At 45.6% G+C, this 13,275-nt stretch overlaps 3 protein-coding genes across 12 annotated transcripts in view; 2 read left to right on the top strand and 1 right to left on the bottom strand.

Moving 5' to 3' along the window:
• Nucleotides 1-10,726, bottom strand: part of LOC105183773 (uncharacterized) — a 34,225-nt gene extending 23,499 nt beyond the window's left edge. For 3 of the 8 annotated variants that reach the window (XM_025307851.1, XM_011142124.2, XM_019841732.2), the window contains exons 1-6: nucleotides 10,656-10,726; nucleotides 4,710-4,777; nucleotides 3,970-4,341; nucleotides 3,196-3,355; nucleotides 2,371-2,608; nucleotides 1,764-1,964 (exon numbers count right to left, since the gene is read on the bottom strand). In XM_025307851.1, coding sequence (XP_025163636.1) covers nucleotides 1,764-1,964; nucleotides 2,371-2,608; nucleotides 3,196-3,264 — 508 coding nt within the window. In that variant the 5' untranslated portion in view covers nucleotides 3,265-3,355; nucleotides 3,970-4,341; nucleotides 4,710-4,777; nucleotides 10,656-10,726. Of the gene's footprint in view, nucleotides 1-1,763; nucleotides 1,965-2,370; nucleotides 2,609-3,195; nucleotides 3,359-3,969; nucleotides 4,342-4,709; nucleotides 4,778-10,655 lie in introns of all 8 variants that reach the window. The other 5 variants (XM_019841733.2, XM_019841734.2, XM_019841740.2 and 2 more) reach the window with 5 other exon arrangements.
• Nucleotides 4,864-11,566, top strand: LOC105183772 (uncharacterized). Of its 3 annotated transcripts, none has more exons than XR_003114365.1 (3): nucleotides 4,864-5,967; nucleotides 10,701-10,942; nucleotides 11,178-11,563. XR_003114365.1 is itself a non-coding variant. In XM_025307853.1 (2 exons), exons 1-2 carry the CDS (start codon nucleotides 10,743-10,745, stop codon nucleotides 11,299-11,301), a joined length of 324 nt encoding a protein of 107 aa, XP_025163638.1. In that variant the 5' UTR covers nucleotides 10,702-10,742; the 3' UTR covers nucleotides 11,302-11,566. The 3 variants fall into 3 exon arrangements, 1 of the variants encoding a protein (XP_025163638.1); XR_849806.3 differs by having other exon boundaries at nucleotides 10,701-10,854; nucleotides 11,178-11,560; XM_025307853.1 differs by lacking the exon at nucleotides 4,864-5,967 and having other exon boundaries at nucleotides 10,702-10,942; nucleotides 11,178-11,566.
• A 1,004-nt stretch (nucleotides 11,567-12,570) lies between these two features.
• Nucleotides 12,571-13,275, top strand: part of LOC105183775 (embryonic stem cell-specific 5-hydroxymethylcytosine-binding protein) — a 2,106-nt gene continuing 1,401 nt past the window's right edge. Inside the window, exons 1-3 of the mRNA XM_025307850.1 lie at nucleotides 12,571-12,836; nucleotides 12,917-13,142; nucleotides 13,212-13,275. The exon at nucleotides 13,212-13,275 is cut by the window's right edge and continues 254 nt beyond it. Coding sequence (XP_025163635.1) covers nucleotides 12,817-12,836; nucleotides 12,917-13,142; nucleotides 13,212-13,275 — 310 coding nt within the window. The 5' untranslated portion in view covers nucleotides 12,571-12,816. The remainder of the gene's footprint in view (nucleotides 12,837-12,916; nucleotides 13,143-13,211) is intronic.

Below are 13,275 nucleotides of genomic sequence, written 5' to 3'. Positions count from 1 at the left end.
GGATATGTCCGTTTTGAATAAGATGCCCTATCCTTACATTGACCTAGCCTTTCCGGATTTTGATTTTATTATGTATACAAATTATCACGGACAATTCACACGGTACACACACGCGCACACTTATGGAGAGGAAAGTTGTCCGTAATTTTTGTGAGTGAGTTTCGTCCGCAATTCAGCGGGACAATTTGCTCCCCAATAGGAGCAGATTCCTTTTATTATTACAGGCGCAACACGACTGTATACGACGCGTAGTCAAATGACGAGAGGATAATACTCGAAAAGATAATACGGGAATTTCTTTGCCTTGCGAGACGAAATGAGTGAGACCGTGCGGTGAAATGTAACTCTTACACCAATACTTTTTTTCCCGGACACGTCAGCTCTCTCGCTCGAATTATTACGGATAATATGGATTAAACACGAGCGTTAAACGCTCCATCTCAATTCTCAACGCTCCCCCTGCAACTCTCTTTCAAAGTACGTGCGAGCGCGTTGCACTCTCGACCACCTCTATCGCCGGCGCGGCACCCTCCCATTAGCCGCCATTTCCCATGCTCGCGTGCGCGCGCGCAAGTTTTGCGCTATCTAATTACCGCGATGATAAAGAACCGCTGCACTCTCCTGCGTCACAGGGCCAGCGGCCCTGCGCCGCCAATTATAATCTTCCTGTCTGCCTTGGCAGCAACCTCGATCCTGCCGGCTAGCCGGCTAGCCGGTTGGAGTGCATTAAAAGTGACAGTCTTGCGCGCGCTCGTTAGCGCGCGCGGCATTACGCGGCGAGAACGGCGGTCGTTGTAACGCTGTTGCGCTGTTGCGCATCAGCGCGCGATGCCGATTATCGAAAGAAATTGAGAAAATTGAGCTGGGCCGTACCACCGGGCCGGTCGCATTCCGCGGCGAGAACGGCAATTCCCTTCTCCTTTTCCAACCGCGCGCTTCGCGCGAGTGAATGCGATCACCTTTGGAAGAAATCGATCGCGAATCACCGATCGCAAAAAGCGGATAATTATAAGCATTTCGCCGAGGCGAACGAGGCGAGCGATGGGAGGAGAAAAAAAAATCTGATTGTGGTGCGTTCCTCACTTGCGACGCGTACGTACACCCACGGACTCTCTCTCTCTCTCTCTCTCTCTCTCTCTCTACACGCTCCCGACACGCTCGCCTAGTTACCTTAAGTATTCGCCATTTTTTTACCATCCTAAATACGTATTCCCTTCTCGCTCTTGCTCCTCCTTCTCCTCCTCCTCCTCCTTCTCCTCCTCCTCCTCCTCCTCCTCCTCCTCCTCATCCTCCTCCTCCTCCTCCTCTTCTCTTCACACACACGTACATTGTGATGACGAGCGAAAGAATCCTTGTATTTTGCTAATTGAGAACCGACAAAGAAGTCGCTCGCGGTCGCGAACGCGTGACTTTCGCAACCCTCGTTGCACAACGCTCGGAATGCGAAAATTACACGAAAATTAATCGAGGTGTGCTACGCGATTGTGTGCTATCGTATGCGAACGTGGGGATATTTAAAGATCATGCAACAGATATTGTGTGCGCGCGATAAAAGGGGAAAGTATAAAATACTGGAAAATTAGAGACGGATTGTTCGCATAATGCCGTAAACGCCGTTTGCAATATGGTCACAAGCGCACATTGATGAGAGAGAGCGAGAGAGAGAGAGAGAGAGAGAGAGAGAGAGAGAGGAGAGAGAGAGAGAGGGAGGGGACGAGTGAGGGACAGTGAGAGCCCGGATGGATAAACCGGTGTCCACTTACGGTGACCGGTTCGGTGCATCACGATCATCCTGCTGTGTCTCAGAGAATTCCTCGTAGGCGTATGTCTGCCGGCTATTTGCGAAGCAGTCAGATTGACGGGGACCGTGGTCGACAAGCAGTTGGCCATCGACGGCGCCCGCTCCAGCTCCTTTTCTTTGTCGCCACGGCAGATCCGGCCGATGTTCCCGGTAGAGACCGCACCTGTCGAAGCGCAATTCGTGACGACGCTTTTGTGAGAATTCAATCGCTCTTCCGCGACGACCCGACTACGTCGGGTTGTTATCTCATTTTTCTCGTCGTAAACCTTCACGTACTTTATTGTGTAGCTTAATATATATTATATCTTAATTTATTATATTTTCCTTTTGTATCGTATCCTAGCGTAACACACACACACACACACACATGCGCGCGCGCGCGCACGTATATGAATTTAATTTTTGTAATTGCATTCGACTCTTTTGCTCTCTTTGGTAGGATTTACTTCTCTCCACAGCTGATATTCTATATTTTATTCTATTCTACTCCATTCTATTCTATTTTATTCTATTCTGTTCTGTTCTATCGTCCTATCCTATTCTACTGTTTGTTCATTTCGTTTATTCACCAGTGACTTTGGCAGCGGGAATCTTCGACACGTTGCCGACACTAATGGCGTTGCTAACTCTGTTGTTGTTGTTGTTGTTGTTGTTGTTGTTGTTGTTGTTATTGTTGATGCTGTTGCTGTCGTTGATGTTACTGTTGATGCTGCTCCGGGACATGACAGATGTGCCGTTGTCACGGACCTGGTTCAAATTGTCCACGCTGATAGCGGAAGTGACGCAAGGTGGCATCACTGCGACATCCTACGTGGTCAAAGAAGCGGTTACGTTAATTTTGGCAAATGTCGCTCATCGCGTCGACAAGAGACAAGTAAATCTCTCTTTATATAGAGCGCTCGAAAAATTCAGCGACACGATCGAGGGTAAATTGCAAAAGACAAGTCCGCGAGCTGTGTGTGTCTCGCATTAGACATATGTATCTCAAGTGACAGAAATTTCATCTCTCCAAAATGCATTTACTGAAATTGAAATTATCGCCGTTTAAATTATCGTCCCGTAGTATCATGCTCTCCCGTGTGTATTTTCAGAATTTTCTTCACGTTGAGTTGCAATTGTCATCAGTGGAACTGAACATCCATCTGATATTCTATTAGAGCGCAACGTATTTGATGTGATTCAACGTTTCTCTCTCTCTCTCTCTCTCTCTCTCTCTCTCTCTCTCTCTCTCTCTCTCTCTCTCTCTTATCTTTGAGTTTTTTTTCCTCTCGCGACTCGTCAAGGACGCGAAAATCATCGGATCGATGACTAACACCGGTCACGCTGCGCCGTCACGCGACGACGTCAACACGACGAGACATGCGGTAAACGGAGACACGTGAGTAAGGCCGTACCTTGTAATTGTCGTAAAAGCTCACTGGCCGGCTCTTTGACGCATACTGAATCTCCTCGTCTGACTGCATTGTGCTTGCACCTTGCGACAGTGTCCCTAAAGGATGCGCGCGCACTTCGTAGAACGTCCTCCACCCCTGTAGGCCCTTCCTTGTCCCTTCTCTTCTTTCCAATTTTGACGGATTTTTACGACCCGAAGGTGGACATGACAATATACGAGTAAACGAGAACACAATGAATTGAACGTCGCGGATTAGGCTGTGTAATCATGTGATAATTTTGTGCGAAGAATTTTGTGTAAGAAGAAACGTAAACGTATCAATTACGTCGTGTTCTCTGCTTGGAGATTACTATTATTGTTGTTGTTGTTGTTGTTGTTGTTGTTATTATTATTATTATTATTATATCGAATGTCCCCATTATGAAAACATCATATTACTTCGTGGTTGTCGTGGCTTTCAAAGCGAGAGACAGAGAGCAGATTTTTAGACAAAAGCGAGACACAGGCGCTTCGACGCGATTAATCGCTCGTCGGTTTATAACTTCGCTACAATTCTTTTTTCATCCTTGTCGTCATGCTAACGATGCACAAAAATTCCATTTCTTTTTCTTCCATCGGAAAAGAGTAAGAGAGAAAACTACACGTCACAGAAACGCGATTGCGCGATTATTACTTCGCGACTTTGCGATTATTCGTTTACGGTACTGTTTATATCGGCCGATGTAAATCCGATGTTTTCATTTCATTTAGTTCATTTAGTTTGAATAGACCATACCTAAAAAGGTATCTTCGTCAGCTCGGATGAGGATCCATGACGATCGTCAGGATCGCCATTTGACAGCGTTATTAGTTTCTCATTATTCTTCCACGTCTCGATTTCCGGATCCTCGCGCAAAATACCGTCGAACATCGAGCGCGGGCGGTGAGTCACCGCGGTCAATCCGCGGGCAATTTTGGCAGGAAATTTCCTCTTAATCCCATCCGATGAGACCTAAGTCACGCGCCGGGGTGCGTCTCTGCATAAAAGAGGGACGAGACGAGGCGTCGTTCCGCGAGGCTCGAGAAGATCGACGACTTTCCCGACGCCCACGTACGCGTCCGCGTGCTCGGTCACGTGCGTCGCGCGCATCCGTCACTCCATAAATGTCTGGAAAATTGAGAATTGGTTGGTTGCATGCCGCGCGCGCGCGCGTGCCTTGTAATCGGCATCGATCATTCGGGCAGGACTCGTTGTCGGACTTCGTCGTCGAGGCACCAGCGAATTCTCGTCGCGGAAACGTCTGATTACCTCGACGTACGGAAGATTAACGATACCGACTCCGAAGGTAACCATCTCAAGTTGTCCTGGACGATAATTTGCAATAATCGTATTCTCGATACGATTATTGCAAATTATCGTATCGAGTATCAATATACATCAATATTAGTATACTGTGGTATATTGTATAGTAGGTGCACGGGACGAAATGTCCGAATCGCTTCTTCCTTCCTCAAAATGAGACAAGTATGACTCACATTGCTCTCAATTTCCGCTGAGCGAGACACTTATCGGCACAATCACTATTTTGCAAAAACGCGACGATCTAAAGAAGGAGAATTGGAAAACGGATAACAAAAATGTGTGTGTGTGTATGAGAGAGAGAGAGAGAGAGAGAGAGAGAGAGAGAGAGAGAGAGAGAGAACTTGAAGCGCGTGGAATGAAGCAGAGGGAAATGTGTAAGCCCCCCGACTGGATTGGAGCGCGTCGCTTTGTAAACAATAATGCCTCCCTCCGCCGTCGGCCTGTAGGTGTTACACTCGGCGGCGCAGAGCATCTCGATTTTACGGAGGTCGTTTCACCTTGCCGAGCTATCCCACGAGCCCATAGCTACCCTGCTGCTCGCAAAAAGAAAACGATATTTCTTCGTGGGAACTCCGACGCAAATTACAAGAGGCGGTCACGGCAGCTACGGGGGCTGCGGGGAGGGGGGGGCTCTCTTTTGACCTAGCGGGACGCTCAAGTGCTGATGAAACTTTGATTCCAGCTTAGTCGCATTTGATTCCTCAAGCCATTAACGCGCGGCTGGTGATACAAGACTCCCCCGCGTCATGCGCGGTTAATGTTTCCCCGAGGGTTACCGGCTCGCAAGTCCGCAAGACCGGTCTCACCGACGAAAACTCGTCCTTTTGCCGACAGACACGCCGCGCCGTCGAGAGTTTCGAGAGATATTCCGAGAGTAGTAACGACGCGCGCAGGGCTAATCACGCGGGTTAAGAGGGCTCAATCAGGGAGAGATTACTTATTTCCAGCCGTGTAACCCCCAAACACACGCCCACGTAGGTAGCCGTCGCGTCGCGCAGAAAACCGGAGGGAACCTATCTATCCTTCATCCGGTGCGGCCGTCGGCGTCGGCGTCAGCGTCAGCGTCGGCGTCGGCGTCGGCGATGATCGATTCGATTATCCGTCGCCGATGTTAAAATGTTCGAATGTTGGAGTCTCATTCAACAGATTCGCGGGAAATTCGCTGGGACGATGATAGCATTTGCACGGTTATTAATAGCGATCTTGCGGGACGCTCGCTAACCTCCGGCCGCGCGCGCGGCCTCATCATTGCCTCTCATGCGCGTAGCATTGCGTAATGTCGCATTAAACGTGGGATCTCGTGCTCCGTCGTGAAAGTAAAGCTACGCTCACAGAGCATCGAGTGGTATAACTACGACGGATACGGCGACGGCGACAGCGACGACGACGATGACGACGACGAGGTCGTGTCGTGGTTCGATGATCAGGCAGGTAAGAACAGAGGATCTTGATGTAATCAACTGTCGCGCTGGTGTCACCTCTCTCTCTCTCCCTCTCCCTCTCTCTCTCTCTCTCTCTCTCTCTCTCTCTCTCTCTCTCTCTCTCTCTCTCTCTCTCTCTCTCGTTTGCTGTTGCGTATGCGAATGCATGATTCGATGCCAGAGTCACTATCAACGAGACGAGAGTGTGCGCACTCCGGCTCCGAAAGCGGCCGACGATTATGATCCAACGATCGGGTTTCCGGAGTTGTAACACACGTTGTCACGACGGTGACCCGCCGTTACGACGGGCAATTTCGATGCGAACAATTGTGCCAGTCCGTTCGTTCGTCGACCGATTGTTCTTTCACACACAAAACGCTACCGCGTTTCGAGGGTACCTTAAGTTTCTATTTCCGTGTTACGCGACGTGGCACCATAAAGCTGGCTGCCAAAGTGAGATTTGACGGAGAAGTCGGAGAGAGAGAGAGAGAGAGAGAGAGAGAGAGAGAGAGAGAGAGAGAGAGAGAGAGAGAGAGAGAGAGAGAGAGAGAGAGAGAGAGAGCCGAAGTGCAGGAACCAGTTTGCGAAATTATTATGCAACGAAGACGCTTTGTGCGTCTTCGAATGCCATGAAGAGCGACTGGGTGAAATGGAAAATAAACGAATCAATTAAAGAGGAACTGAGATTGGAATTAAATGGAAAAATAAATACAAGTGCACGTATGTGTGTGCAAATTCTTTCTATTGCGCGTACGCAATTACAATTACGACTACAATTAGTCCGACAATTGTACGTCTTTACAATCGTCTTTACAATTATTATCCGGAAGGCGACATCTTTTTTGTTGCATATCCGTTTGATGACGTTTATTGTCTGCTGAATTTTTTACCATGTGATTTTTGCAACCGGATCGGCAGACTCTGATAGTTTACGCAACGCGCCAGATTGCAAAAAGTATGTACATACCGATGGCCGATGGTGGTCCGATCGTAGTGTGTACGTATCGTATATATAAACGACGTATGCAGGCTACTGACATTGACTGCTGCGATAACGATAAACGATCGTGTCGCAAACCCAGCTAACTGTTTCGCGTGACACGAAATTCGCTTTCAGAGAACAATCACGCGACATCGATTTGAATAATCGGATAAAGTAATTCGAGAGATGAGAAAAACGCCTGACCGGCCGCTTATGCGAGCGTGCGACGGCTCACGGATGATAAATTATTATCGTTAAATAATTACTATAGGCAGCGGTGTCATCGAAATGAGAAATTATATATATTATATATATTATTATACATTATATATTATATATACATATATTATATATATATATATATATATATATATATATATTATTATATATCTCAATTGCGACGCTTCTTTTTTGCCATCTTCTTTCCATTTAATTCTAATCAGTTCCAATCAGTAATTCGTTTGTTGTTTCAGCGGATGCATGTATCTCAAGATGCTGACATCAGTCGCTGGTTACGTGATAATAATCACATACGACTGATGATTATGTCTGCATTAATGACTCGCTGTTAATTGAGAAGTAGAAGCAAAAAAGATTAATGCAATTAAACGTTTCTCACGGAAACTCTAGTGGTTGTGGCCAGTGAAGCACACATTTTCTCGGTTTCCAAACGATTCGAACACTTTTTCTTTAACAGTCAAACGAGATAGAGAGAGAGAGAGAGAGAGAGAGAGAGAGAGAGAGAGAGAGAGAGAGAACTTAACTCCTGAAAATTAATAAAAAAATGTATAAGATACAAGTTATTAGATAAAATATAAAATATTAATCTTTGATTAATTTTTAGAAATTAAATTCTCTCATTGAACTCTATAGGCTGCGATTGAAGCTGCGTCGAGAGAAAAGGTGGTTGAGTGAGTTGTTTCAAATGCCCTCTCAAATGCCTCTCTCGTTTTGAGAAACTGCTTCATCTAATAAGAACGGCTCACACACATATTCTTCTAAATTGCAGGAAATACGTGACGTCGAGAGAGGCGACACGTCTCGCGGTCGTCTTGAATGCTGTTTCCGTAATTTATAATAATTTTCATTAATTTACATTAATTTGCATCGAAATCGGAATGTTTCAGTCGGAATGAAGGTTTCATGCATATTACGGTAATGTTGCACGTTATTCAGAAGTGCATTCCACGTCGTGCGATATAATATTGATCGGAATTATTTTAATTAGGACTCCGTCGATGCGCTGTACTGTACTGTCTAGCGCGAGAACACTTGATCGAGTCGCCATATGCTGAATCAAAACGCGACCCGCGATACAGTTTTCCCTGCGCGGTTTCTCTTTCTCTCTTTTTCTTCCGATCCTTTCGTGGAACGTATATTAACAGCAACTGCTAAGATCGTACGCGCGATCATAATCGAGAAATCGATGATCTCACGTGCAGTATATTAACGACTCCAATATATATAAAAGCCACGACAGCACGAGTTTTTTTTTTTTTTAAACGACCGAGGAAAAATAATTACTTTTGATTGTCACAGACATCGGAAGAGCTCTTTATGCCACTTCAATTCAATTAAATTCCTTCCCTTCTCAATATTTCCCTCAAATTATTTTATCCCTTCATCGTCGATTTAATTTTCTCCATATTTAATTTAATTCAATGATGTCACCGAGAAACAGCAGTAAGGAGCGTCTAGAAAAAAATCGGACATCTTTTGAAGACGTTCTTGAGACAATTTTTCAGAAATTTAGAAGCTTATGCACAGTCTGGGAGGTTCTTCAAAAGAGATTCGTCATTCGTCATTCGTCATACGTCATTCGTCGTAGCATCGACGTAGTAGATTATCGAAGCAACACGGAGCGGTCGTTTTCGAGCTTCGGTGAAAGTTTACGCGCGTCGCGTACATACGCGCGGACGCGCGTAAAAATTGTTAAAAACCGTCCGCGTCAGCAGTTAGCTACCGCGAGAAAGTTCGCGCTCGCATTCTGTCACGCTCTCGTCGGTTTTCGTTAGATAGGTATCCATCAAGCGATGGCGCGTCTCGAGATGCCGCTCGTTCGGGATCTTAACTAATTAGCTGGACGCGTATGGTCGGGTAAACACATCTTATAATTCGAATGTGCGATACGCGCGCGCTCGCGTCTCTCTGCTGACCCAAATAGCACGCGGCTTTTCTAGCTTCCGAGAGAGCGAAGAGCAAAGCGACACTGGATCTCGAATAATTCTCCACGGCCGATAGGGCGCGTACGTATTGCATGAAATATCAGTATCAGGCGATATATAGATTATTCGTAGATGAACGTCGAAAATTATGGTAAGGTGAAACGGGCCGGACGGAGAGGACGAGAACGATCCCGCCGAGAAGTGCGCGTGTACATATATTATCCGCATGTGCTCAATCCGCCGCGCCGGAAGAAAGGGGAAAAAGAAAACAAATCAAAGACCGTCGCGCGTATTCGCGGCGACACGAATCGAGAAAGGTTTGTTAAACCACATATCTGTGGTGTATGTGATATGGCGACATGCCGCATAGCACATTAATTGCACATGCTCGGGATAAGTAGCGGCAATTTTCTCGTCTTTCTTTCTTCTCTCATTGGAGATGGATAAAACGAGCGATCGCGTATGGATTTTGCGTAACGATGTTTCCTGAACTGCAGAGGTTATCTATCTACGAGGCATTCGGCGAGATCGTGAGACACGTATTATGGATCAACAGTCATCAGCCGCCTCATTATATATTCCGGCTATTTTTGTCGGTTTTTTCAACGGCTTCAAGGTGAACGCGAGACCGGGCAGGGCCGGGCGTGATCAGTTCATTAAATTCCATCTGTAATACCGGAGCGTCTTTATGCAAACTGATCGCACGTTAAGTAGCCGGTAATGGGGGGAATGTTGTAATCGCATCTTTGACTACGCGTGGGCGTGGTCGTATTTACTTAAATGAAGGTATCACGCGGGTGGTTATTAATTATCAAAAAATATTTGTCATACGAGAAAGACGGCGCAAATTCCGCGCTGGTAAGATCGAATCCCCTCGCCCTCGCGTCGGTGGCATATTCGCAAAACTTCCAATTCATCTCGAGAGAATGAACGGCGAATATATGCGCAAGTTGGATGAATACACACAGCAATTCAGGATCAATCTTCTCGTCACATTATGCGCAATGACCGATTCAATGTTTGAACAACATCAGAGAGCAAACGTATTATAGTTACCGCGATAACATTGAATCGTGCGTGCGTGATCGTTTCACGGATCGTATTATCGATTCTCATAGATTTGTACCTCGCAGCAACTAGAATCCGCATGTGCCGTTCAGACTCCTGCGTGATTTATGAAACTATCAACTATCGATTTCTCGACATGCGAGTTGCATACCCGCCGTTTCCAAATAATAGCACGTGAAATCGAAACTAGATTACAAGCACCGGGATTGCAACCTCGGGATTGCCAAAGCTCCGAGACCTTGTGCCTTACACTATTTCGACGTCGTAACGCTCTTCGATTGAATATAACCGGGTCAGAGAGAGCCAGAGAGAGCCAGAGAGAGCCAGAGAGAGCCAGAGAGAGCCAGAGAGAGCCAGAGAGAGCCAGAGCCAGAGAGAGCCAGAGAGAGAGAGAGAGAGAGAGAGAGAGAGAGAGAGAGAGAGAGAGAGAGAGAGAGAGAGAGAGAGAGAGAGAGACACGAGAATAATATACCGCGCACTCACTGACAATAATAATTGGAATGTTTTTTGACACAATCGGCACTGTAGCTCCACCGACGACGTCGCGATGACAACTGAAAGACCGCGTATATGTACGTGCGTCAAGGCGGAGCTGAAGAGGCGCCCCCCGGAGTGTGCCTACCGAAGTCGGAACACACCAGGTGTGTCAGAGAGCCTCAAACCGGGGAAATTCTGCCGGCAGGTGAGAACAACCGTACGTTTGACCTGACTAAGGATAATCATTTCATGTACGGCGACGGCTGGCCTGGAAGCCGATACATGTATTTACTGTGAGTGAAAACTTGTTGCCGAAAATTCGCAAATTGTCCGAATTGAATTTTTTTATGCTTTTTCGTATGTTTATTTAGAAACGGTTGTAACGATTGTAAATAAACGGTTACAAATAGATTACGGAAAACCAATATAAATTGACGTCTGTGTTAAATTCACGTATGTGTATATATATATATATACCCATTTATGTATAATACAGAGAGTTGTTTGATATTTTGTCATATCTGAAAGGACCTTGAAGTTGCCCAATCGAGAAATGTCTGCTTACAATTTGCACGAGAGGGATACCAACTTTTTGGAGAGATCGTTTTCTTTCGATCGATGTATCTGTATCATACTGACCGCTTTCCGATAGAAAGCGCGTCTCTAGTGCAATTTTTTCTTCGGAGCTGAGCACCACTGTTGTTACTTTCACGTCGCTGGATGATTCAGGCCTGATGAAAGAACTTATGGAAAATAATAAAAATAATAAGAAGAAGAAGAGTTTTATCCACTGGCCCCTGTCTACCTTGAGCGGTTCTCCGTCACTCTATCCTGTCCCTTTCGAAACATCTTTCTGTCAAACTGCTTTACCGTTGCACAACCCTCCGCTCGCGATTTTCTCAATTTTATTCTTGTAACAGTATTTTCCAAGATAACGTCAATGTGAGGAGGATATCTAGCAAGTGCCTCTCATGTCTGACAATCTTATTTTTCTTTCCGATGTCTCGTAATAAAGGAAAAAAAACAAAATAATTAAAAAGGAAAAAAATAAAAAAGGCATTTATGCTAAACGTGTTAACGTATTTCTATTTTTCGTAACATTCTTTCAATACATATCGAATCTTTCCTAGAACTGCCGTGAAAAAGATTTTTCCTCTCTTCGTAGCCTAGGCTACGACCTCGAGTGAATAATAAGTGAATAATAAGTGTTGTTTGCAGAGAGACTTCGTTGAAAAAGGAGCAACGCACTCGCGGTTAATTCCAACATCGTGTTTCGCAACAGCGATCGAACGCGGTGCTCGCCGACAAGAATGAGCGAGGTTCTTCTTCGTGTGGCTCATTAGCGCGGTGAATTAGTAAGTTCGGTCCAATGAGCTTCATTCGAGAGACAGTAAAACAAGAAGGCCACGTCCGAATAAGCACACAAGTGTGTGTATATGTGTGTGTGTGTGTGTGTGTGTGTGTGTGTACGCATGCACAAAGAGGAATGCATCCCTTGTTCTCTATAAGGACGATCGCTATTCGAGGGTTAGAGACTCGTTCTTGGTGCATTCCAAACGGGTCTGATTCGACGTTAGGGAGGGGGCAAGAGTCATAGTGTCTCGTTGACTCGGCAGGATTCAACGAAAAGATACGAAAAACTCAAGGAAACTCTCACGAGGAAAAATCTCGGGTTTGCGCCGATACGTGACAGGTTCAATTATACAAGGGGAATTGCTCTTGTGAGTTGCACCTGTTACATATGATTGTCGAGACGATGCATCGAGACGATCACAATTGATTATAATAATCTGCTATATTGATGAGAAATCGCACACATAAGAACATTTATTCAGTCAGGAAGAGATGTCGCAACAAAATGCGACGTCTCTTTCTGACACTCCCGAGACGATTGTTTATATTAGCGAGTGAGGCTCATTTTTAGTGAATCGAAGTCGTGGAAAGTATGGAAAATACGAAATACGCTTATCAAATCTTTTTAATCCCGCGCTGCGGCCATTACTACTTCGATGAATCGAGACGCAACTCGCCGCGTGCTGCTTCACTCCGATGTATGTAACCAACTTCGCACGCATCGTGTCTTCCTTGTCTAGTAATAACAAGTAATAAATATGGCCTAGGCGAGACGGTCTAGGATTACGGAGACGCGCGAAGAAAATCGAGAAATATGTGCGGTCGAATTTGTTGGTGGGTAATTGCATTATTTTGACTTAAGTAATATTTTTATGTATGTATGAGGAAAGCTGATTTCTTTTTATAATGCGCAGTACATTGGATCCGGACACTTTGTGCTGCGCTTGCGAGTATGAAGACGCCACCGGTAAACGACGGAAAATGAAATGGGCTGAAAGTGAACTGGAATACATTCCGTCATTCAATATAGCTCCACGAGACGTTCTGCCCTGTGTGACATCTGGTTCTCATTTTAAGGAAGAAGGGGAGGAAAGAGTTATGTGCGCCATGATATGGGGAATGATCCCACCTTGGCATCAAGTGAGATAACATGCTCAACACGTTTAGATCGTCGGCATCAGTTGCTTAAAATTGATCTCTCTTCTGTAGGGTGACTGTAAGAAACGTTCGGATAAGTTCTCCACTCACAATAGTCGCCTGGAAGGTATACAGA

This window comes from Harpegnathos saltator, unplaced genomic scaffold (assembly GCF_003227715.2).
Source record: "Harpegnathos saltator strain DR-91 unplaced genomic scaffold, Hsal_v8.6 scaffold13, whole genome shotgun sequence".
Taxonomy (NCBI): domain Eukaryota; kingdom Metazoa; phylum Arthropoda; class Insecta; order Hymenoptera; family Formicidae; genus Harpegnathos; species Harpegnathos saltator.
This window is presented reverse-complemented; position numbering and strand designations above follow the sequence as displayed.

Coding starts and splice junctions, on each gene's coding strand:
- LOC105183772 (XM_025307853.1), top strand. CDS start 10,743: ATGTACGTGCGTCAAGGCGGAGCTGAAGAGGCGCCCCCCGGAGTGTGC. Junction 10,943..11,177: donor AGCCGATACATGTATTTACT/GTGAGTGAAAAC, acceptor CATATCTGAAAG/GACCTTGAAGTTGCCCAATC.